This window comes from Schistocerca piceifrons, chromosome 6, assembly GCF_021461385.2.
Source record: "Schistocerca piceifrons isolate TAMUIC-IGC-003096 chromosome 6, iqSchPice1.1, whole genome shotgun sequence".
Lineage (NCBI taxonomy): Eukaryota > Metazoa > Arthropoda > Insecta > Orthoptera > Acrididae > Schistocerca > Schistocerca piceifrons.
Genome location: NC_060143.1, coordinates 592,548,218 through 592,572,601, shown reverse-complemented (window position 1 = coordinate 592,572,601; position 24,384 = coordinate 592,548,218). Strand labels below are relative to the sequence as shown.

Sequence of the window (24,384 nt, the reverse complement as noted above, 5' to 3'; positions counted from 1 at the left end):
ACAGCTTTTACTACAGTTCTTGTTCATGTCAAACTTGGAGAAAAAGTGTTAAATATCTACATTTTTTGCCCACTGTCACAGTTCACCTGAACTTGCTTGAAACTGTAGCTTTTCCTTTTTGCCACTTATTCCACACACAAACTTCACTTTCCAAGTTGTTGGACATTCTTCTTTGACACTTGTTTCTCAGAGTCCATGTTAGCCAAGGGGCCGTTCTCCTTGTCTAGACTCCTGTCATCAAAATATAAAACTACCTGTTAGTTCTGAGGGTAGCGTCTCTGAAAAACTGCTGTGATATGAATGCAGTTGACATGCAATTGACCACACTAGAATTGCTTAGTGGATGTGGATAACTTGCAGATAGCTTACAAGGAACCCCTTTGAGTGCAAGATTGCAAGTTCAGTCTTTAGTTCATTTGAAAGTGTTATTTCAACAGTTATGACAGGAAAAATATTAGCTGCTAATGACTTACCCTGTGCATTAGGAGGGCGACAGAAAATGAATGTCCAGGAGGTGCAGGGATCAACCTTCTCTGGGGTGTATGTATTAAACTTCACAAAATGCACATCAGCAGCATTCAAAAATATTCAAGACAGACCATTAACTTGTACCATGAGCACGTAAAAAAAAAAAAATTGTGCCACAGTGATCACAAAGCTTCACACCATTGAGATAACACACTTCTCAGGAAAATAGTTTGCTCTAAATTTTTACCTGAAGACCAGGAATCAAGCAAAAGCAAGTTATTTTGACCAGCCATTGACCAGATGCAGTGCTCATGCCATAGCTGTATTTATCTTATGCCCATTTTTCTACTCTTACTTGCTGTGATGAAAATAATTGCTATTGCCCTTGCAAGATGATGCAGACTTGAAAGAACTGTAGGGAGCACAGCATGTCCTACTTCTCACTGTGCAATAAATAAATTGCCATCCAATTTATCATCCAGATTAACAGTTGGTATAATTGTATACGAATGCATTAAGGCATTGATTTAGTTGATCTTGATACAACTTTCTTGGTACCTATGGTTTCCTTCCTTTCATATGTGTTTCCTCTTCAAACCCCAATTGTACGGAGGTGAAAACAAATCCCTTATTGAACAGTGGGATAAGTTTGTTCTCATCCACAAATTTTCGGGCCTATTCCAGAGTTTGCTGTGCATCGTCAAGTTGATGCTTTGTTTAAAATTTCATTACTTTATGTCCTTCAATTCTGTAGCATAATTTCAAGTTATGCAACCATCCATTGCTTCCCTTGAAATCACTGTAATCTATGTCACATGCAATGTGATGTGCATAATGTAGTAGGCAACTATCGTGCATATATTGTAAATTGTATCGAGCATCCTTGACACGCACAACCTCCAGTTTTTGTATCAAGTGCGCATTGTCCTACTTCAAATATCTGAAATTTTTCCTATGCACTGCATGGTCAAATTGCTGTGGACTTATTCAAAATCTGTTCATAATTGTTTTTTTACTATGCTGTGGATGATCTCCTGTACATAATTGTGTTTAGTACTGGTTCTTCGGACAACGATTGCTCTTTACTGTGTTTCACTGCAGGCGGGATTTGTGGCACCCTGCAGCTGTGGCAGCTGGGTGGCAAAATTCGTAGCATCGCGTATTGTTTTCCGTGCTATGCCTCACAGAAATCCTGGCACCCTGGAGTGGACATCTTGCTTGACCTTGAAATTTCTCACTTTCCTTCTATTTTGTAGCACAAAAAATTGCTTTTTTTTCTTCTGACTGTTGCATTTCCATTCACATATGAAATTTCTCTACCTACAGTATAAAATAATTTGTGCAGCAAGGGAGGGTAAATGACCATATGGGAATTGGGGGCAGATGTTGGTAAGGTCACTACAGCCATTTCCAATTCTTTTCTGCAGTGTGATAATAATGCCTGTACGAAGAAGTGGCAGAAAAAAACTGGTAGACACTTTTTTGGCTCTGTTCTGTAAAGATTCCCAGCAGTCTCGGCTGGCAAACAACATTGAAAATGCCGTAACCTCTGGGAAATGACACAGTTTCTTATGAATAGCCTGATACACAGCAAACCTATATCATATAATGATTGATAAATCCTCAGTGTTTCCCTTTCACTTCGCAATGCTAAGTATGCTGTTTAGCAAATGATTATCTCTAGCCATGTTAGAGCCAAGATTGCAGGAGGGAGCAAGTGCGACTGAGATAGTAATCACTGTGTACATGTTTACCATATTAGAGCAGTGTGCATCACTTTCACTATTTACACAATAACCAATTACAAGTAATAATTCAGATTTACATATCTAGGTTTCAACTAAAACACAGCCTCTACAGAATATTTTCTGAAGAAAATTCCCTCCAGTACTAGATGTTGCTGACCTGATACTTTTTCTATTGTGTAACACACTGTGGTAGAGGTATACCTTACATTTCTTGTTTAGATTTTGTCTGTTGCATGGATTTAATGGCCATGTGTCTGAGGGTGTGTGAGATATAGAGAGATTACTTTACTTTTTGTGCATTTGTTTTTCTACAATTCCTGTAATGACGTAATTTAGAATTAAAAGTTTTCTGCACTGTATTAATCATTGTGCATTTCAGTTGTCTGGCAGAATATTGTCTGACAGAATAAACATTCACAGTAACTAGACATAATTGTCAATCTCTAATCGTGTTTACTGATGCCAAGTTATCTAAGATATAGAAACAACTGAACACTATTCCAATGTGTCTCACATGATCTCAAGATACTTATCACATTTAAAATTTATTACAGTTCATATTTGTTTAAAAAGGTTTTGTGGTATTATTAATAGAAATTTCCAGTAATATGTTTCTGGGAAAGAGCTGCATGAGCATTACCTTAAAAATGAATACATAAGTCTGCTGTGATGCTACATATTTCCAACCCTGAGTCACCGGGCACACATCCATCACAGTCAAATGTGCCCCACAGAGGGAGACAGTAGGTCATTAACTTAATTCTTGTCCTGGGCAGTTGCGTGGTGGGCAGCTGGTGTACGTATCCCGGCTGGGAGGTGCGCCAGCTGTGAACACGAGTGCCGCAGGGCCTCTGCTGTCGGATGGCGCATGGCACCACGTGCGGCTGTGCGCACAGCGGCGCGCGCTCTCACTGCAACTGGATGGGGCGCGGGCAGGCGACGAGCTGGATGCGGCCGGGGTGCACGACTTCCTGGACCCCGATCTGACTGCACTCTCGTTAGGCGGTGCACCGCCACACCTGCTGCCCGGAGCCCCAGGTCGGTCCTCTGTTTCACAGTATGTGAATAATTTGCATTATTTTATGTTGAGATTATTTATGCAGAAAACTGTGTCTTATTCACTTATATTTACAGTATATATCCATGAGGGAGTGACACTCTAAAATTTTTGAAACTGTCTTGTCTGCAAGGTGAATTTCTTGCAAAATGCTGTTGTGGTAAATTTTTGATGCAATTGATTTCTTAAGATAAATTCAGTATTTACAAAATTAGTCACTTTGCAGTTTAGAGCACACTGTTTTTAAAATCCTTGGCAGATTACGACAAAAATTAAATTCTTAATCTTTTTAATAGGCCAGGTAGTGTCAAAATAGTGCACTATGCACTGCAGAGTGACATATTCTTTCTGTAAACCATCCTCTAGGCTGTGGCTAAGTATAGTGCTACTCCTGCTGGGTATGTGGGAAACTGCAGTGAGGTTTGGAAGTGGGAGAGAGTGACTGGCAGAATTGAAACTGAGATGGCAGTTCATGAGACTTACCCAAATTGCTCAGTCAGTAAGAACATTGCCTACAAAAGGTGTAGTTTTGAGTAATACCATGGTCTACAAAAAGATTTTAATCTGCCACAATGTTTCATATTCAGTATTGTTTTATAGGTTTATTGTTATGTCTCCTTACCAGGAGACCTATCAAATTTGTGTGGAAAACAGGCAAACTGAATGCAGTACAGCAAGTGAGATATGGGTGTATCATTTGATATAGTCTGCAAATGTCTAGCAGGAGTTATACAAAGTTACTTGGCAGAATACAGATAATCTTTCAGTTGTGACTCTTCGTAGAGCAATCATCAACAGCTGACAATTCAAATTGATCAGCAGAGCTATATGTCCCACATTGTGTGTCTGTAATAATTGATGTGAGCTTGAGTTACAATTAATTATACTGTTTCCAGGGGTACAGAGACTTTTCCATCATTTGGCACAGAAAAGATCATTAGCACCTTTTGCAGTGACTGGTTGATGATTCTCAATGTAAATTAACATTACGTGTTGCATTTAAATAGGAAGAATGGCTGCATATTAGTTCAGCACCAAATACTGTGCCAATAAATCCAACAAATGTTGCACTTAATACAATACTGGAAAACCCTGAGCGGAATACAAACAATGGAAGGAGTGAGGTAAACACTCACAACACTGTTGTGGCACTGAACAGTAGATACGCACATAAACAGGACTGAAAACGTTGCTGAGCTTCTGCTCAGTGCCCTTCTTCATAGGGCACAAGTACAAAACATACAAATAAACGTGACTACATTATTGTGGATGACTATGTTGTTTTGTCACTGCAACTGAACTGTTGTGAATGAACAGAGAAAGGGATCAGGAAGGGCTGTCCTTGCCACATTTTTTTATAGATGTTATGCCTATTTTGGAAGTTTTTGTTAACTTCACTTTAAAACTGAATAAACAGTCCATTTCAAAATTTGCCTTCTTGTGAATCACCACGTATCAAACCACTGATCTCTATTTTCGTTTGACTCCAATTTCTTGTCTTATAATAAATCAGACTGCTTTACTTTCTCATGTGTGTCTTATTTTCTTTAATGAGGTACATATTTTTCAGTACATTATGATAAAATGGTCCAAACAATGTAGATAACTGTGACACTTATGCATCTACTTTTTTCTGTTTACAACACATCCTAGCTTTGAATTGCTAACTCCTTTGAGAGAAATAATCTTTTAGAGTAATTTTTTACTGGTGTGCACTTTAGTGGCTATTTTACGCTTGTGTTTACATTTATCATTTGAGAGAAAAAAATGTAAAACACTAGACCTTTACTGATGATGTTTGTTCATAACAGAAACTTACCAGTGATAAAATATTATGCAAACAGTAGATAAGTTTTTTTCAAGTTTTTTCTTCACCCATAGAGTCTGATGTGCTTTTCTGTCATTGCATGTGTAAGCTTGCAGTACTATTCAATGTCTGCTGTGGCCAGAAATATTTACTCTCAAAATTAATTCTAAGGATTATTATGTAAGAATATCAAACATTTTCAGTATACAGGAAAAATGAATTTATCTAAATAAATGTTTGTTCTTGCTCCATAGATTTTGAGGGTTGCCTTGCCAACTTCACCATCAATGACGAGCTGCAGCCACTTAACGGCTCAGGGAGCATCCTGCCTGATGTTGTGTGGCATGGTGCCATTACACCCGGCTGCTCGGGGCCTGCCGGCCTCGCCGCCACCGCCACTCCCGACCCACTCAGCATCGGCATCACGCTCGTCATCGTATTCTTCGTTGTGCTGCTCGTCGCTATTCTCGTCAGCTTTGTTGTGTTCCGGCTTCGGCGCCAGAAAAAGGAGAAAGGTGGTGGTGTGAGTGGTGGTGGCATTGTGGGCAAACAGAACGGCGGTGCAACGTTAGTATCGGGAGGTGGTGGACCCGGAGGAGGGGGTAACGATGGCAGTGGTGGTGGATGTGGTGTGCTAGGTGGACGTGGATTGTCTGCAGCGGAAACTGCTGCCTTTCTTGGTGAAACGGGTGAGGTGCTTAGGCCACATCACCTCGTCGGACCTGAGCTTATTGCCAAGAAATACAAGGTGAGCTTACAATTTTAGTGTCTTGTAAGAAGATGCATGTTCTTTTGATAGTGTCTTTCATGATACATTGTTAGCTGTTTCAAGTGGAAGATATACTTTGTTAGTGCTCCACAACTTTTACTGTTTTTAAGGGAATAACTGGTGATATAGTGTTCGTTTTTGGCGCACTTGGATAGAAAGTGTAATTTGATCACCTAAGTGCAAAAATCCGTGCACCCGACATGTTTACCTACCTGTGTAAGTTGACTATAAACAGTGTAGGAAAAGATAGATTGCTACTTACAATAAAGATAACATGCTAATTAGCAGACAGGCAGAATTAAAAGACACTTATCATAAGCTTCCAGCCAAAGCCTTCGTTGAAAAAAGAGAAACTCACACCATTCATTCACACGAGCAAGCACACCTCACACACACATGACCACCAACTCCTGCAGTTTGGGTGGTTGTCGTTACAGTAAGTAGCGCTCTACCGTTTCCTACAGTGTTTTTATTCCTACCTGGAATTCCAATTACATAAGCTGGCTGCTGCCTTTCCCTTTGTGTGTAAACAATACCAAGTGTGTCAGATAAATTCATTTTGAAATTCTAAACTATAATATTTCACATACAAATAAAACATGCTATCTGTGTCATTTCCTCTCTATCTTCCATAATTATATCAAAGTACTTCATCATAATCCTCCGGAACAGTTATCCTCATGTGGCAGAATCTGCTTGGAAGACAAGCCTTTCCCTCCTTGTGTTCTTCCCACTACCTCCCCCCTCTTTCTCGCCACTCTGGCCCAATCTTCTCTTTTCTTCTGGATGCTCCCATCCAGTCCTTACAGCCACTTGTCCCATGGCCCCTGCCCTCCATCATCATCTGCTTCTTGCTAGTTATACTCATTTCCTCCGTTCTCTTCAATTGCCCATACAATATTAGTCTTCTTTTCTTTACTTCTCTTTAAGCAGTTCCTCAAGTGTTGTCTTCCTAACCATTTCATTTCTCATATTTTTCCATTTTAGTTGCACCTATCTGACTTCTGAAAAACTTCATCTGTAGGTCTATCTTTTTGTTATGACCATCTCAAACATCTTTGCATTAAATTTTAGGCCATGTTCTTGCACAACTTCATCCCAAACAGCTTCATTGTTCGCAAATATAAAACGAATTGTCAGCAAAAATGATTGCTGACATTCTGTTTCCAATCTCTCTTTACACTTGTCATATCATCCGCCACCATTATGAAAAGTAATGGAGGTAGTGTACCAAAACATTTGTGTGTCATTTTATATTGTGTATTTTTTGATATTTATGAATAGTGGACAAAACTCGTACTATATCATCATTTGCAAAACTACATTTATGCTCACAAAACAGTTTTGGTCCTAATATCCACTTTTAGAAAAACATTCCTCCTAATTTCATTGCATATCTGTGAGTTTAGTAATATAGTCATTAGAAGTTTTAGATGTTTATTATTGTTCTGTGTGATGTGTTTCTTAAGAAATCATTGTTTCTGAGCTCAGTTGTGTATTCTACAAATTTAGGCAGCAATGTCTTGTTCAGAAATTGATTTCCCCTTATTTTTGATGTAGATGTTTAGTGATTACTGCAAAATTTCCACCTTTTTGTGCTTGTTGACAATTTTTTTCTAAGAAAATGTTTGAAAGTTTACAATAATGACGTAAGCAGCTCTTATGAAGTTGACTGCTGTGACATAAGATTGCATTCTCTCTATATTATTACTGCCATGTCATGTTCCAGTTAGTTTTCCTCTTCAGCAGCAGTTCACATTGTAGGCATTTGTCATTAATTTTTGCTATTTTTTGAGGTTGTTATGGGTATATTCTGTTAGTTAACATACACTTGAGAAAACAAATTAATCAATTAGCTCCAGGCAGTCACCAAATTTTATCCCAGGTTGTTCTTTTCGTATAACACAAACCATTCTCTTAGGTATTGTAGCATCCGTTCTTAAAGGGAACTTGTAATCTCAAATAGCCATTGTAGTGAGCTGATGGCAGCACACCTATTTCTTATAATAACAATAACTAAAATAGCCTCAGACTGCGAAGATGATTTTACAACTTTTACGATCAATTCCGAGACTTCAGGACGTGTCTTTAGACGTACCTTTGAGCACATCTAAATTACGTTAATTATTAACTTCTCAGGTCGCAGCAGGCTGTCAACCAAATTGCAAGTGCACATGCTCACGTCCACAACACCACATGAAATGACTCCAAATCCTTTTTGCGTTATAAACAGACTATGAGATTAAAAGAGAATCAGTGAAGTTCAAGTTATTTATTTTCTATTTAAAAGAATATTTGCACCAGTCACATAGCAGACCCACTGTGAAGACTGTTATCAAGCATGAGGTGTGCTAGTTGCTGTTTGTAAACAGTTGGAAACTGTCCTGACTGCCATCAAGTGATGAGAAGCTGCTGTTACAAGAGTCACATACGGGAGATACTAAAAGTACCTCAAGTACTATCCTGTCCTGTTTATACGGTTCTTTCCAGTTCCATCCCCCTCACCAACAGGTTTCAAGTTCTGCCTCATTCTAAAACTGAAACTGAGCCAGTTTTACCTGCTGTTAGCCATGTCAAGAAGAAGTAGAGTCAAATGGATTGGAATGTATCACATGGTGAACACAGGGGAAAATGGCAGCAAGAAAATGGAATGATCATCATGATCTACTCAGAGCATATTCCTGGGGACCTCGTTCATGTGCACAGAAGAGGCTGCACAGAAGCCATTAGGGGAACAGTTTGCAGTTAGCTGCACATTATGGTACACGTTGTAACTAACAGTGTCAGTCATCTGGGCTGTGAAATCGTACTCAGATGATTCCAGCAACTGTCAGAGAAGGTTGAGAAGATCGATCTTACTTGTGGATTATGAGTCAACAACAAAATCAAATGATGAAAAATCCAGGATGGAATGGTGAGAATATGATGAAAAGGATACTACTCACCATACAGTAGAGATATTGAGTTGCAGACAAACACAACGAGAAGACTGCTAGAAAAGTAAGCTTATACCCAGAAAGCCTCCTTCAGAAGTAGACAAAACAGACACACATACGACTACTGTCTCAAGCTGCTGAGACTAAACTGAGAACAACTATCAACTGTGCGTGATGGGAGAAGTAGTCTGGGTGGTGGAGGTAAGGAGGAGGCTGGGGCAAGATGGGAGGGGGGAGGAATAGCAGGGTGGGGGTGAGGGACAGTAAAATGTTGCTTGTGGGAGCATACAGGAATGAATTGGGGAGAGGATAGGACAACTAGGTGCTGTCAGGATGTTAGACGGAGGGCAAGGGGATGGAGGAGGGAGCAAAAAAAGAAGAGATTAAACTGACTGGGTGCATTGGTGGAACAGGAGACTGTGAACTGCTGGAGTGGGAACAGGGAAGGGGATAGGTGGGTGAAGGACAAAGGTTGAGGCCAGGGTGTTGCGGGAACATAGAATGCATTGCAGGAAGCCACTTTTGCAATTTAGAAAAGTCGAAACTCTGGCAGAGTATGTAATTCAGTTGTTCCAGTCCTGAATGGTGGTCATGTTCACTACACACCTGTCTATTCCAGCAATGCAGCCACAGTCATGTTACTGTTTTCCTCCCCTTCGCCTCTCCATCTATCGTCCAGACTGCACCTAGCTGCCCTACCCTCTCCCCACCCCACCCTTGTATGCTCCCATAAGCAGAACTTTACCATCCCCTACTCCTACATTGTTATCCCTTCCCCTGCCCCAGCCTCCACCTTAGCCCCACTGCCCAGATTGCTTCTCCCATCATGTGTAGTTGCTCGCAGTCTGGCCTCAGCAGCCACAGACAGTGGCCATTTGTGAGTAAGTTGCGTTTGCATGAATATGTGTGTGTGTGTCTTTTGTTTTCTTCAAAAGAAGACATTTTGGCCACAATCTTACTTGTTTAGAAGCCTTTTTGTTGTACCTGTCTGTGACTCAACATCTCCAGTATATGGTGAGTAGCACTGTATCCTTTTCATAATATTATGAGTCAATGGTTTAGTCAATATATCAGCAGTTTGATTTGAATTCTCATTACATTTTGGTTTGAAAATCTTTCCAATGTTTTGTTGAATGAACTTGATTCCATTATTAATATTCTATTCCATTATTAATATTCTCCTTGCCTTGTGTTGTTTGTGCATAGTTAAGTATTTTCAACATACATATGGGAGCTTATTGTCAATACACAGCTTTGCCACTTGATTCAGGCCTTAATTTTGAAGTTTTTCTTCAAAGAGTTTTACACAACATGTATTGTCAATGAAAGAGAGAGGAGCTCGGTACTCTGCTTCAGCTGTCAAAATAACCATAAGGCATTGCATTTGAGCATACAAAACAGTGGGTCTGCCCCATGAGAGGAGAACTCTGCTGGTTGAACATTGAAGGAGATATCACCTCCACAGTCAGAATCAGCACAGGCAATTAGTGTAAAGCCTCTGTCAGTGAACATATCAGACTTCATAGATCCTTTTAGGTACTGAAAAATACATTTCATCATTGTCCAGTGACTCACCATTGGTTTTACAATATCTGCTTACATAACAGCGAAACTGGTATCCAAGCAAGATAATATTGTGAGGTACAAATAGATTCCCTGTATTTCTCAATAGGGTTCTGTTGTCTCCAGTGAGAGAGGGCTCACAAAATTTTGCTTACTTGTCAGTATTCTACATTCTGTATGTGTAGCTAATAGATTTCAACTGTCAAATTTAAAAGGTCATAGGATTTTCTCTGTTTGTTTGATTTAAAAAAAAAAAAAATCCCCATGAACTTATTTTAATTTCCATGCTAAGATATGGCATTAGATCCTGAAATATCCTGTCAAATGTAATTTCAGTCTAACAGTTCAACTCGTTCACTTCAAATAACTAACACATCATCAACAAGCAGTGCTATGATGTTTTTGTCTTCATTAAATTAGGTGTGAAGGTCATCAGTTTTTCAAATCTCAATGTCATCAGAAAATTCGAGAATTTCTCATTCCATTTCTGTGGAGCTTGTTTTAGGCCATACAAACTCTTCTCTGCTGTACAAACTTTATTTGCACCATCATTGAATCTGACAGGCCAGACAAACTCTTCTTTGGCTTACAAATTTTGTTTGCACCATCATTTAATCTGTCAGAATGATTTGCCTGAGTCTCTTCTTGCAGATCACTTTATAAAAATGCTAACTTAACATCAAAAGTTGTTATTTTCATTTGTGGCTGCAAGACTATGAAGCAGTCTAATTATTTCAGAAAATGCCACAGCGCCAAAAGTTTCTGAATACTCTATCCATTTCAGTTACTTGAAACCCATTGCATCTTGTCTTGCTTTATAATTTTTGTCTTGCTGCTCACACAATACTCTGTGACAAATTAAATGTTTTCCATTCTTTGGGAGTTTTATAGGACTCAAGGTTTTCAATTTTATTTGAGATTCGAATGCATCAGATATTTCTTTGTACCAGTTTTTTACTTTGCCTTCAACTTCTGACGTGCCAGACTTTTTGACATTACTGAGTTGCACATGATCAATTTCATAGTCTGTGAGTCTCATAGGCACCCAATTTTATCAGTCACATAGTTTCAGTGGTGAGACTATTTTGAAGTATGTAATCAGATTATATGGTATGATCTTCAGTTGTACCATTGAGGAAATCATCGTACTTCCTGATTTCATTCTTGGTGCCTCTTATGAAAGTCTTGACTGTGGTATATCCTCTTTATCTATGATTCTTTAATAAAAAATGATGTTATCAGAGACAACAGTGTATACTTCATCAGCGGGAATACAAATCATACCTGGAAAGTTTTCTTTTATTTCTTTTTAGTCTTTATTTGGTTTTGATGTTCAGTTAAAACATAGCAATCACACCCAAAATATCTCAAATTAGTAAGCTCCATTGTACAACCAAGTCTCAGTCCAGCCAGGCTTCTTCCTTTTATTGAACTCATTCGTGCATGTTCTTGTGTAAAGACTGCATATTTTATTTCTTCAGGGCACAGATTCTCATTCTGGTTCCATACACATGTAAAAAACTTCAAGTTTGTCTGTAAGTCATTTAGTGTAAGAATTCTGGCTTTTGGTCCCATTGTTTGACTTTAAACATTTGACTTTCTCCCCAAACTGATTTTCAACTATTTTTCATGAATGTTTCTAATTTACAAACAGTTCATCTCTCATCTTCAGAAAAGATGGGAACAGTCATCTTCAAACAACAAAAAATAACTTGCTTAAGGACATGAGGTTCATTCCACACAAGTTGACTTGAGTTATATGAGAGTGAAATGGTAATTAAACCGACACCCTAGCTGCAAACAGGCGTTTTGAGAGCATAAATCATATATAGTTTTATGAGAGTATATTTAGTATATGTCATGTTTGTTGGATGAGATGTAGGTGTGTGTGTGTGTGTGTGTGTGTGTGTGTGTGTGTGTGTGTGTGTGTCCTTTTTCTTCACTCTCTGATATAAGTGACATTTTCATGTGCTAACTTTTCATACCATATTTTATTTGAAATTTCTGTCTTAATTTTGTTAGCCGTTTCCTGGATTTGAGAAAGTGTATTATAGTTTGTATTTGATACACATAAAACAATTTTTGCTTTCAGTCAAAAGCCTGTAATTCAGTCTCTCCAAATCCAATTCTTGTAATCCAGCAACATCGCCAGTCAGCACTTTCATAGAGATCGCACAAAGTAATGTGCACCTGCGCAGCAATATGTTCTGATTCTCATCGCTGGGTGAGTCTGACTCTCTGTTTCAAAAGGACGGCCATTTTAGTTTGCTGTCGCCTGCTGAGGTGTATGCCTCAGCTTTAGAAATGGCCATCTCAGCTGTTTGTGTGCTGATTCTGTTACTCAGTACTCTAGTCAGAGGCTACTTAGTTGTTGAATTATCGCTCCTACTGTCATGACCTGCTAACCTTTTCACTGCTACAGATGTGCTCTCTGCATTTCGTGTTGAGGGCGGCTTTTGTTATATCTGATTTGTTCGTCAAATGCTGGTGCCTGTGCTGAGACAGCTTTACAACCCATATGAAACACTTACCAACATAGTTTCTGAAAACTGTTTGGTGAAAAAATTTGGTTTTTTCACGTGTGACAGCCTGTTATCTTCACTCAATAAAAACTGAATTTCATTTTGTTATACATCATACATACTGCAATGCACCAGATTAAGTAAAACGTTGCACACAATTTTAAAGATTTTGCAGAGGTAGAAACGCATTGTGTAAACTTCGTGTACAGTCGATTTTAGCACTTACATTGTGTGGAATGAAATGCAGATAAGCTATATAAATTTCTCTTAAAATTGAGAGCATAAATCATATCTTTTTTTGATACATATCTGACAGACATGAATGGGTGCGTCACACACAGCCATTCTTGTCCTTGTGCACTGCAAATCATGGTCATCAAACTTCTTAAAGGATTCAAGGTACTGAAATGAGGTTTTTTGCAAATGATGGCACTGAAATTATTGGGTTTCATACCCGACAGACAGTCGCGCACGATGTGCCCATTCACATGCTTGCGCAATGCGCTTCGTGGTCTTAACAATCATCACATCTCAAAAACATTTCAAGATATCTAAATGGATTTTATTCACCGAAGCGTGGGAGTAACTTGTCATAGCAGTAAGAGGTTGGTGGCTCAGGATGCACACAGATGTCCATAATACTGTTGGAGAACTCAAGTGGGACCTGGGGAAATGGCATGTTCACCGTGGAGCAGCAGCAGGAAGGGCTTCGATCCAACCCTTTGATTAAGCGTGGCAAGCAAATCAGTTAATAACCATACCAACCCTGCACGCATGCATGACAAAGGCAGAAGAATAGAAGAAGAAGGAGGAGGAGGAGGAGAATGTCTCACCAGCATTGCATCATGTCTGGCTCCATAAGGTCACAATATAGACAGGAAGTATTAGATGCCCCAGGGCTCACTGTTAGGTCCTTTTGTCGTTGCCTTGTGTGTAAATGATATGTTGTCAGTTATGTCCTACTGTAAATACATACATAGATGACCTTCAGTAATATCAAAGTGCAAAACTGATAAACTTGAAGACAGCTGTCGAGAATTTCAGTATTGAACTTTTTGCGCTATCAAAATCGGCACGTAATATATGGTCATCCCAAACACAGGTAGTCCTGGTTAACCATCTAGTCTCATTACCCCAAAATTTTGGGAATCCTCACCATCTTTAATATTAAGTGGGACAAACATCAATTTCTCTTCCTTGGCAAAGAGCCTGAAAGTAATAATAAATGAAAAGATTACCTGGGTTGACCACAATTGCAGTATGCAAGATAGCATCAGCATCTTCCGTACCCCCCAAAAATATAAAAAGAAGTTCCCTTTAGATCTGAAAAAGAAATTTGTGCAAATGCTTATACTTACAATTGTTGATTATGGAGATGTTATCCTGCAAGCTACAGACGTATGTATAGGACAAAGAAGAGAAATTTGTTAACATCGAGTATAGATGTAAGTGTCAGTATGGAAGTGAAACATGGATGACAAATAGTTTAGACAAGAAGAGAATAGAAGCTTTCGAAATGTGGTGCTACAGAAGAATGCTGAAGACAGATGGGTAGTTCACATAACTAATGAGGAGGTATTGAACAGAATTCGGGAGAAGAGGAGTTTGTGGCACAACTTGACAAGAAAAAGGGACCGGTTGGTAGGAATGTTCCGAGGCATCAAGGGATCACAAATTTAGCATTGGAGGGCAGCGTGGAGGGTAAAAATCGTAGAGGGAGACCAAGAGATGAATACACTAAGCAGATTCAGAAGGATGTAGGTTGCAGTAAGTACTGGGAGATGAAGAAACTTGCACAGGATAGGGTAGCATGGAGAGCTGCATCAAACCAGTCTCAGGACTGAAGACCACAACAACAACAACATCCTGCAAGGTTGTTATCCGGATAACACATGATGCCTGGAACTGTTGATGAATGCCTGCATTTGATATACAAGGTGATTCAGGAGGAATGTTGCACCTCCTACAAGAGGTGTGGGAATACTCCAACAGATGGTAGCACTGTGATGTCACACCAAGGCAACAGCTGCAAACATGCTCAGGGTTGGAGCAGTGAGCGGTTGTGAGGCCATGTGGGTATCGTGCCTGAGTTTTGTTCAGTTGAGCAAGTTCGAAGTGCATTGTTTCTGTGAATACCAACATGCTGCATAATTTAACCCATGCAGAATTTGCATAAATTTTCTTTGCATAGGGGTACTGCAATGGCAGTGCCCATGCGGGTGTGACTGAATACCAGAGATCGATGAACTCCCTATGTGAGGGAATTTCCCAGGGTTTTTTCAAACATTACATGACTCTGGAACGCTACCCAGTGTACACATAACATCAGAACATGAGGCTGTCCAGTCAGTTGAGGAAACAGATGACATTATTGCAATGGTACAACAGAGTCCCACTGCCAGTGCATGTCGTATTAGCCGTCACCTCGATATTCCACAGATGTGAGTGTGGCATAAGCTACATTCTGAATGCTTGTAGTCATTCCATGTGCAACCCGTGCAACATCTGCATCCACGTGACTTAGTAAGTGGACAACGATTTTGTTAATGGTTGGCTGTACACAGAGACATTTACACGCAATGCTGTCATGAACACCCATAGTTCTAATAGTTCTAACACTAGGGAAACAAGATTCCAAGTTAGGTTCTCAGTGAACATCTGGTGTGTTATGATTGATGACCTGGTGATAGGGCTTGAGTTTCTGCCAAATCACATGACACCCACAGCAAATGTGCATTTCCTGATAGAAGACTTACCTGTACTTTCGGAAGATGTGACATTTGAGCAACAATGGCAAATGTACAGGCAACATGGTGGATCACCAATTCACTATACCAGGCAAGTATCCCAGTGTCTGTATAACACATATCCTCAACAGTGGATTGGCCATGCCAAACCCACTAACTGACCAGCCAGATTATGACTTCTGTTCATGGGGCTGGTTAAAGGAGGATATGTACGTTACGAAGGTGGATACACATGAAGAAATTGTCGCTCGCTTCACCGATGCTGTTGCCCATATTAAAGCCCCCTGAGATAATGTTCGATGTGCAACACAATATACTCTCCAATGCATTGATGAGTGCATCAAGGTGGGTGGTGGACTTTTTGAACACCTCTTGTAGGATGATCAGTCATCTGTCTCACCATTATTCTGTCCACTACAGCACTTACACAGCATTTCAGTAAATAGTATTCACACTTATCTTCATATTCATTCATTGATGTGTTTAGTCTTCAATTTGCTGCAGTTCCAAAACAATCAGAAAACTGACACACGTTCATAGGACTTTTTTCGTTTATTTTCACATGCAGAATCACCTCACAAATTATGTGACATTCCTCCTGATTCACCCTGTATCTGTGATGTTCAACTCTTTGACCATATTCATCATACCTATCCAGGTAAGTACAGACAAGCGCAGAGATTTCCATACATTGTGTCTCTTCTATTTCCATATCAATGTACACTGCCCCTCATTCTCTCCTCAACCTGATTGCTCTGGTATGAAAAATACAGCAGAAACACTCATTCCCATCAGAGCAAAGTCTTTTCTGCCCCATTCTATCTCTCAGCTGCTTTCTTGAAGTACCTTTAAGTGCCGAGAACCTGACTCTGGAATGACCTCCCTTATTCTATTAAAGAACTGAACAACATATCCAGCATTATTAAAGCATCATTAATTTCTGCCTTTGTCCTTGTATTCATTCATTAGGCCATTGCATCATACGAGGCTTGACTAAAAAGTATCCAACCTTTGGCCAGAAAAAAATATTTCGAATACCTGATGGGGTTGGGACCCTAATCCCCTTCAAAGTAGGCCCCTTGTGCTTGCACACACTTAGCCCACCAACCCTTTCACTGCTGGAAACACCTCTGGAAGTCTTCTTTTGAAATGGTGTTCAGCTCCGTCGTCGTGTTGCGCATTATCTCTTCTCTACTCTCAAAATGGGATCCTTTCAGAAGCGTCTTCAATTTTGGAAACAACCAGAAGTCACAAGGAGTCTGGAAGTATGGAGGTTGGCGAATAGCTGTAATTCCACGTTTGGCCAAGAAATTTTGGATCAAGTGGGATGAATGGGGCGGGGGTGTTGTCGTGATGCAGTTGCGAGTTTTTTGCCGTCCACATGTCTGGTCTTTTGCGCCGAACTGCTTCACGAAGTCGCCGGAGAAAATCCTTATAGTACTCCTTTGTCACTGTTTGTCCTTCTGGTGCATATTCGTGATGCACAATTCCACAGGCATCAACGAAGACAGTCAGCATCAACTTGGTTTGCTTTGCACCTGCCGCACTTTCTTCGGTGTTGGAGACTCTGTATGCTTCCATTGTGATGACTGTCTGTTTGTTTCTCGGCCGTACACCCATGACACATCTCCAGTTTTCACGGTGTTCAGAAACCCACGATCAGTCTTAATGGTGTCCAGAAGGTCCTGTGCAACGTCAAAACAGAGGTCTTGGGCACAAATTTCGCAGCCACTCAGTGCATCTTCAGATCATCATGCAAAATTGCATGTACAGAATCTTTACTCACTCCAACCTATTAGGCAATCTCCTGCATGGTCAAACGACGATCTGCCGTTACCAAATTTTGCACCCTGTCAACAACAGCTGCACTCTGAGCAGTTTGGGGCCTGCCAGAACACTGGTCACTCTCTGCTGACGTGCAGCCATTTTTGAATCGGTTGAACCACTCCTTAATTTGTGTTACACCCATTGCATCTTTTCCAAACACCTGCTGAATCTTACAAATTGTTTCATTTTGAGAATCACCAAGCTTTTGACAAAATTTGACACAGTATCTTTGCTCAACACGTTCAGTCATCTTGAGAGAATCGGTAATCCGACGAACACGTTGTGTAGCACTTCACTCAGCGACTGACAGGCAGCGACTGATGTGCTGGAAGGCGGGGACAAAATTCACACATGTGCATAAAGGTCTCTTCCTTTACTGTGTACGGTGGCACTGCACTATCATCTTTATTTTGCACGGGAAAATCAAAGGTCATATACTTCTTAGACAGACCTCGTATGTTATTGTATTTCCTGATGACACAAAAAGAGCCATGCTGTTAAAAGTTTTTTGACATCTTCTGTCAGTCCCATCTGGTGAGGGCTCCATACAGTGCAACAATGGTTTGGAGGAGGAAGGACAAGCTTGGTAGCCCCCCAAGTTGCTCATTTGTCTGTGCTCTTACCTGGTGCAGTCTACCTAAATTTCTTTCTCTCTGAACTCACTATGTTAGAAAATATAACTTTTGTACACCTAGAATACATTTTGTATCTGTCACTTTCACTGTTATTATTATTGTTATTATTATTATTATCTCTACTACTACTACTTCTACTACTACTACCACCACCAAAGTGGCAGTAGTAGTAGCAGTACACTGTGCTGTCACATTAATGTGATCATCTATCAGAAGCCTGATAGGGCTTGACCTATCGCAGTGCGAGACATGCAAGAAGAGAGTCAGTCAGATTCTAGAAGGTACTTACGGGGATGTGGAGCCATGCAGACTTCATCACAGATACAGGGTGATTCAGGTGGAATGTCACATAATTTGTGAGGTGATTCTACTTGTGAAAATAAACCGAAAAAGTCCTGTGAACATGTGTCCGATTTTCAATCCTTACAGAACTAGAGCGGGTTGAGACTACACTCATCCATGAATGATTATGAAGACAAGTATGCCGTAGCCTGTTACACTAGGTTTCTCAGTTGAGTATCCATGGTGCAAACAGCCCAAATGATGTGGCCCCACAGGTTCCCCATTGGGTTTAAATCTGGAGAGTTTGGTCGCCAGGGGAGTATGGTCAACTCATCCTGGAGCTCTTTGAACCACAAAAATATGAGCTTACGGAGTATCGGAGCAGACCTGTGATTGGATTCAAGACTTTCTTGCAGACAGAACTCAACACACCGCTCTTAACGGAACTAAAACGACAGAGGTAAAGGTAATATCCGGAGTACCCCAGGTAAATATGATGGGACCGCTGCTGTTCACAGTATGTATACAAATGATCTAGCAGAAAGCGTTGGATGCTCTTTAAGGCTATTCGCAGATGATGCAGTTGTTTATACCAAAGTAGCAATGCCAGAAGATAGTAAGAATTTGCAGAACGACCTGCAGAAAATTGATGAATGGTGCAGACTCTGGCAGTTGACTCTGAACATAAATAAATGTAACATATTGCTCACACACAGGGAAAGAAATCCACTACTGTACAGCTATACTATTGATGACAATCAGCTGGAGGCAGCATCTCTCATAAAATATCTAAGCGTAACTATCCAGAGCAACCTTAAGTGGAATGACCATATAAAACAGACTGTTCGAAAAGCAGACACAAGACTAAGATTCATCGGAAGAATCTTAAGGAAATGTAACTCATCCACGAAAGAAGTGGCTTATAGGGCACTCGTTTGCCCGATTCTTGAGTATTGTTCATCTATCTGGGATCCCTGTCAGGTGGACTGATTGAGGAGATAGTGAAGATCCAACGAAGAGCAGTGCGTTTTGTCACAGGATTGTTACGGAGATGCTAAACAAACTCCACTGGCAGACGTGCATCACGGAGAGATTTACTATTGAAATTTCCCGACAGCACTTTTCAGGAGGAGTCAGACAACATATTGCTTCCCCCACATACACCTTGTGTATTGACCGTGAGGAGAAAATGCAAGAAATTAGAGCCAATACAGAGGCTTACCGACAATCATTCTTCCCACACACTATTCTCGATTGGAACAGGGTTGGAGGGATCAGATATGGATACCGAAAGTATCCTCCACCACATACCATTAGGTATGCTGTAGATGTAGATGTAGATGTATACACTGCAAGCTGTGGGACAAGTTGTAGTGACCTGCTGGTAGATGCCATTGTGGCGAGGAAAAAGATACTCCGTGCAGGGGTGCACATGGTCCCCAAGGATAGGTGTATACTTGTGTTGATCCAGTGTGCCTTCCAGAGTACCCTGAAAACATTCCCCTGACCATAACCCTCCCTCCTGGTTACAGAGTCTTTGCTTTGCTTTCGAACGTTTCACGCCATAGGTGCCAGCAGCCATCTGTCCGATGGAGCATAAAACGTGATTCATATGAAAAGGCCCCCTGTTGCCACTCAGTGAACATCCAGCTACAGTCTTGGAAGTTTCTTCAGGTTTGCTGTCGGATCTTAAAATCAGCTCGATTCAATATTTTTTCAGTCCAACTGTCACCATCTTCAGGAGAACACTGCTGATACTGCTGAGTCCCACTGAGAACTGTTCTCTCAGGATCAGCAACATTCTCCTGAAGATGGCGAACAGTGGGCTCACCAAAATATTGAATATACTTAATTTTAGGATCTGGCAACAACCCAAAGAAACTTTCAAGACTTATTACACCGGGAAAGCGTACAAAGTCACGTCCAGTTCCAGTATTGGCATGCAAACTCTAGACTTGGTTGTAGATGGACAACAGTCAGCATGGGTGCACAAACCAGTTTACCAACTTAGCCATTTCGGAAATGCTTCCACTCTTGGCCCAAAAGCCAATGATTGTACTCTTCTTGCTATCAGATGAATTGCTCCATTTCTGCATTACAGTAGTGATTGCATTGTTTTCCCCATCTTCTTGACACATTCTTTATATCCTCCACTGCTAGTGCTACCACATACCATCTGTGAGTAGTTATTGCACACCGAGATTGAATATAGGTGATGGTCCCATTAGTATGACTGGACAGTGTAGTAGTATCCCTAGCACTAAGTTTATTAGTTCTTAGTCAGTACTACTTATTCACTTTATCTGTACATCCATTTAAATATATTCTAATTTTAATAACAGTATTTTATTACTATTTGCCGTATTAAATTTAGCATTATTTCTTAAGTAACTCTGATGTAGAAAAAGTAATGTTTGTATGAAACCCGGATCTGATGTAAAGAGGCCTGCAGACCCTGATTAAGTTAAATAAGCAAATAAAATAAAATAAAATAAAATTTTGTTAAGATACCCCCGGAAATTACTTTTGGCTCATGTCGTACAATATTGATTTGCCTGGCAATATAAATTGAATCATCAGGCTTCTTTTCCAGATGATTGAGTTGTAATGAAGTTCTGTCTGAAGAAAGCTGCACAAATATTCAGTCAGATGTGGATGAACATTAGAGTGTGGCAAAGATTGTGAAGGGTGGTACAATATAGGAAGTATTCTCTGCCCTGCATTTCACAGTGGTCTGCAGAGCAGTGAAGCAGATGTAGAAGATTGCAAATATTGGTTCATCGGTAGGGTTCTGGGAAAATACAGAAAGTCTACAGCAGTGGTCACCAAGCTGTGGCCTGGGTCAGGCATTTATCCGATTCACAGTTCTCACTAGGGGACTGCCTACTACTTGTCACTGATTTTTTTTTTTTTTTTTTTTTTTTTCAGATTTATGGTATATGAAGTCTGTTCAAACAATTCTGGAACATTCGTAATTTTGTGCCAGTGGTGTGTCGGGGTGATGTCAGCATCCCCGCACACACCTGTGTTTAATGTGTAACCACTGGAAGTTTCATTGTTGTATGTCTGTTAATTATTTCTTAGTGCTGTATTGAGTAGAACATTGTGTCACACTGTTTGCGAATTTTGAGGTGATAAAGTTAGAGGAGCAATGTATCTGCATTAAATTTTGTGTGAAACCCAAGAAAACCTTTATAGAGACCCACCAAATGATGCAGGAATCCTACGGTGATGAGTGCTTAAGCCATAATCAGTGTTACAAATGGTAAACATGGTTTAAAAATGGCTGGACAGAAGTTAAAGATGACCCTCGTTCAGGACGTCCTTCGACGTCTATTGACGATGCTCACAACAGGAACGTCAATGAAATTGGGCTTGTCAATCGAAGACTGACTGTCCGAGAGATTGCAGTGGAATGTAACATTTCAGTTGGATCATTTCATGAAATCCTGCCACATCATCTTGGAATACATCATATTACTGCTAACTTCGCTCCATGGTTCGTGAGTTGAAACCAGAAAGGCTTTCGCCTCGCAATGCATAAAGAGCTTTTGGATCATGCAATTTGTGTTCCTTAAGAGAATCATAACTGGTGATGAGACTTGGGTCTACGATTATGATGTTGAGACCAAGATTCAGTCTTCACAGTGTGTCGGGAAAGGTTCTCGAAAACCAAAAATAACTCGTCAGGTCAGGTCAAATCTCAGTGCTATGCTGATTTTTTCTTTTTTTTTTTCTTTTCTTTTTTTTTTTTTCCTTTTTTCCTGAAGGACTAGTTCATCATGAATTCGTGGCACAGGGACTTGTTGCAATGCCTGCAATAAAATGCGAGAAGGAAATGGCCTGAAATGTGGCAAGACAATTTATGGCTCTTGTTTCACGATAATGCACCTGCAAATTCATCCCTGTTGGTGCCTGACTAGCACACAGAAAAACGAATTCACTGTAGTGCATCATGCTCCGTACTCTCCAGATCTGGCCCCTGTAGAGTTTTTTATATTTCCAAAGGTGAAAAATCCTTTGAAAGGACAAAGATTTTTGATGGTAGACGAGATAAAAGAAAATTCGCAGATAGCGTTTCACGTACCAAGACTGCTTCTGGAAGTGGAAACGGTGTTGAGAGTGGTGTATCAATTGTGGATGAGAGTATTTCGAAGTAGAACGTACACAATAAGTAAAAGGTAAGCATACACAGCGACTGACCCAAAATGAAAGTGACAGACCGGAAGCCCCAGATGATCAAGCATTTAGAGGAAAAAATTGCATTTCTGGGGCAAATGGGGGGTGACCTGAGCCCCTTATGTTAGTGTAGCATCCAGGCAGCGGTCGGCTCAGTAGAAAGCATTCAGAGCGATAATCTGAGGATTGTGGGATTGAGTCCCCCTGCAGTAAACTTTTTTGTTTTTTATTTTCAATTTTTACATTATTTACGTTCAGTTCAAATTAAATAATGAACAGTATATTGTATGTATCAACATTTTCATAAAAGTCATGGAAAGGAAAGATAAAACAAAACTATCAGATCGCAAATAAATTTCCAAGAAAGGATTGTAATTAAAGTGTTCATTTTGGCCTTTGAACAACCCTCAACAGCTGCAAGCAAACAATAGCTTCCTGGTGCAGGTGAAAGCAGCCCATCGGTTGTTGGGAACATCGCTACTACTGCATCAAAATCTGGGAAACTTACTTCCTCCCTCTCTCTCTCTCTCTCTCTCTCTCTCTCTCTCTCTCTATCTCTCTCTCTCTCTCTCTCTCTCTCTCTCTCTCTCTCTCTCTCTCTCATATATTCTCTCCCCTTCCTTTTTTTTTTATGGAGTAGTGAAGCCTCACATGTAGGAGACCAAATTTCTTCTGTTAGTTGACCAATGAGGAGGAGAAACAAATGCGCAGTTATACAAAGAGATTTTTGAAGATGGAGGATTGTGCTTATACAGCATTAAAGTGATTCCCCCCCTCCCAATGCACTCCACTAGTGCAACCATGCAATGGCTCTTTTTATCATCAGGTAAAGAATTTGGTCAAAAAGCTTCAAAACTACTCTTGTCTCATCGTAGCAGACAAAGATATCACATCCCTGGAAGGCTGCATCAAAATACATCCCATTGTACATCACCAGATATCCTCACAATACACCCCATTGTACATCATCAGATACCCTCTTCAATATTTGTTGAAATGATTAGTTACATGTGGTTTGCTCCTGAGCTGCATGCTGAGAGAGAGAACCTTTTATGAATGTAAACCAAGTTTGTTTTGCTGTGGAATAAAATAACTATGTAATTGTAAAAATGTTGTGTGTGCAGTGCGTGCAAGATGCTGAGAAAAATACTACACCCACTGTCTTCATGATGAATGTCACCTCAGCTTGTGTAAACTACCAACGGAAATTAATAATGTATCTAAATGTGTATACGAAGTTCTCGTGTACGTCTTACAATCCCTTCCTGGAAATTTATTTTCAATCCTAAATTTTCCTTTACCTCTCCTTTTGATGTTTTTGTAAGAAAATGTTAATAAGTACAATATATAGAGCATTATTCCAGTTTATTTGCAATGTAAGTAATGTAAAAATTGAAAATAAACATAAAGAGAAAAAAATCCCAAGTAAGGACTACCTCATGAACTTCTGATTGTTATTCTGTGCTGTTTCCAATGTGTCAACTACTGCATGAATCAAAATAAGCACAAATGACTCGTGCCTTGGCCGACCCATGCCAGAAATCCTATTGTTTTCTGAACAGCCATCTGGAGCTCCCACTTCGGTCACTTTCATTTCTGGCCAAGGCCTGTATATGCCACAGGTTTGGACGAAATCAGTGGAGACGAGTAGGCGCGGTCCCCTCATCCACAACATTTTATAATAATATGTATCTAACAACTAAGAGCCAAATCCAAAGACATCAACTAACATTAACAGATTCTTAAGAGTGTAGTTCTCCTGCCCTGTAACATACAAAAATGCTTAGAGGCAGTAATATTTTAAGATGTACCTAATTTTATTTGATGTTGGCGAATTCCATAAC

At 40.1% G+C, this 24,384-nt stretch overlaps 1 protein-coding gene across 1 annotated transcript in view; it reads left to right on the top strand.

Annotated features, from left to right (window-relative positions):
• Positions 1 to 24,384, top strand: part of LOC124803478 (cadherin-related tumor suppressor) — a 491,307-nt gene that overhangs the window by 424,017 nt on the left and 42,906 nt on the right. The window contains exons 29-30 of the mRNA XM_047264670.1: positions 2,993 to 3,254; positions 5,335 to 5,828. Coding sequence (XP_047120626.1) covers positions 2,993 to 3,254; positions 5,335 to 5,828 — 756 coding nt within the window. The remainder of the gene's footprint in view (positions 1 to 2,992; positions 3,255 to 5,334; positions 5,829 to 24,384) is intronic.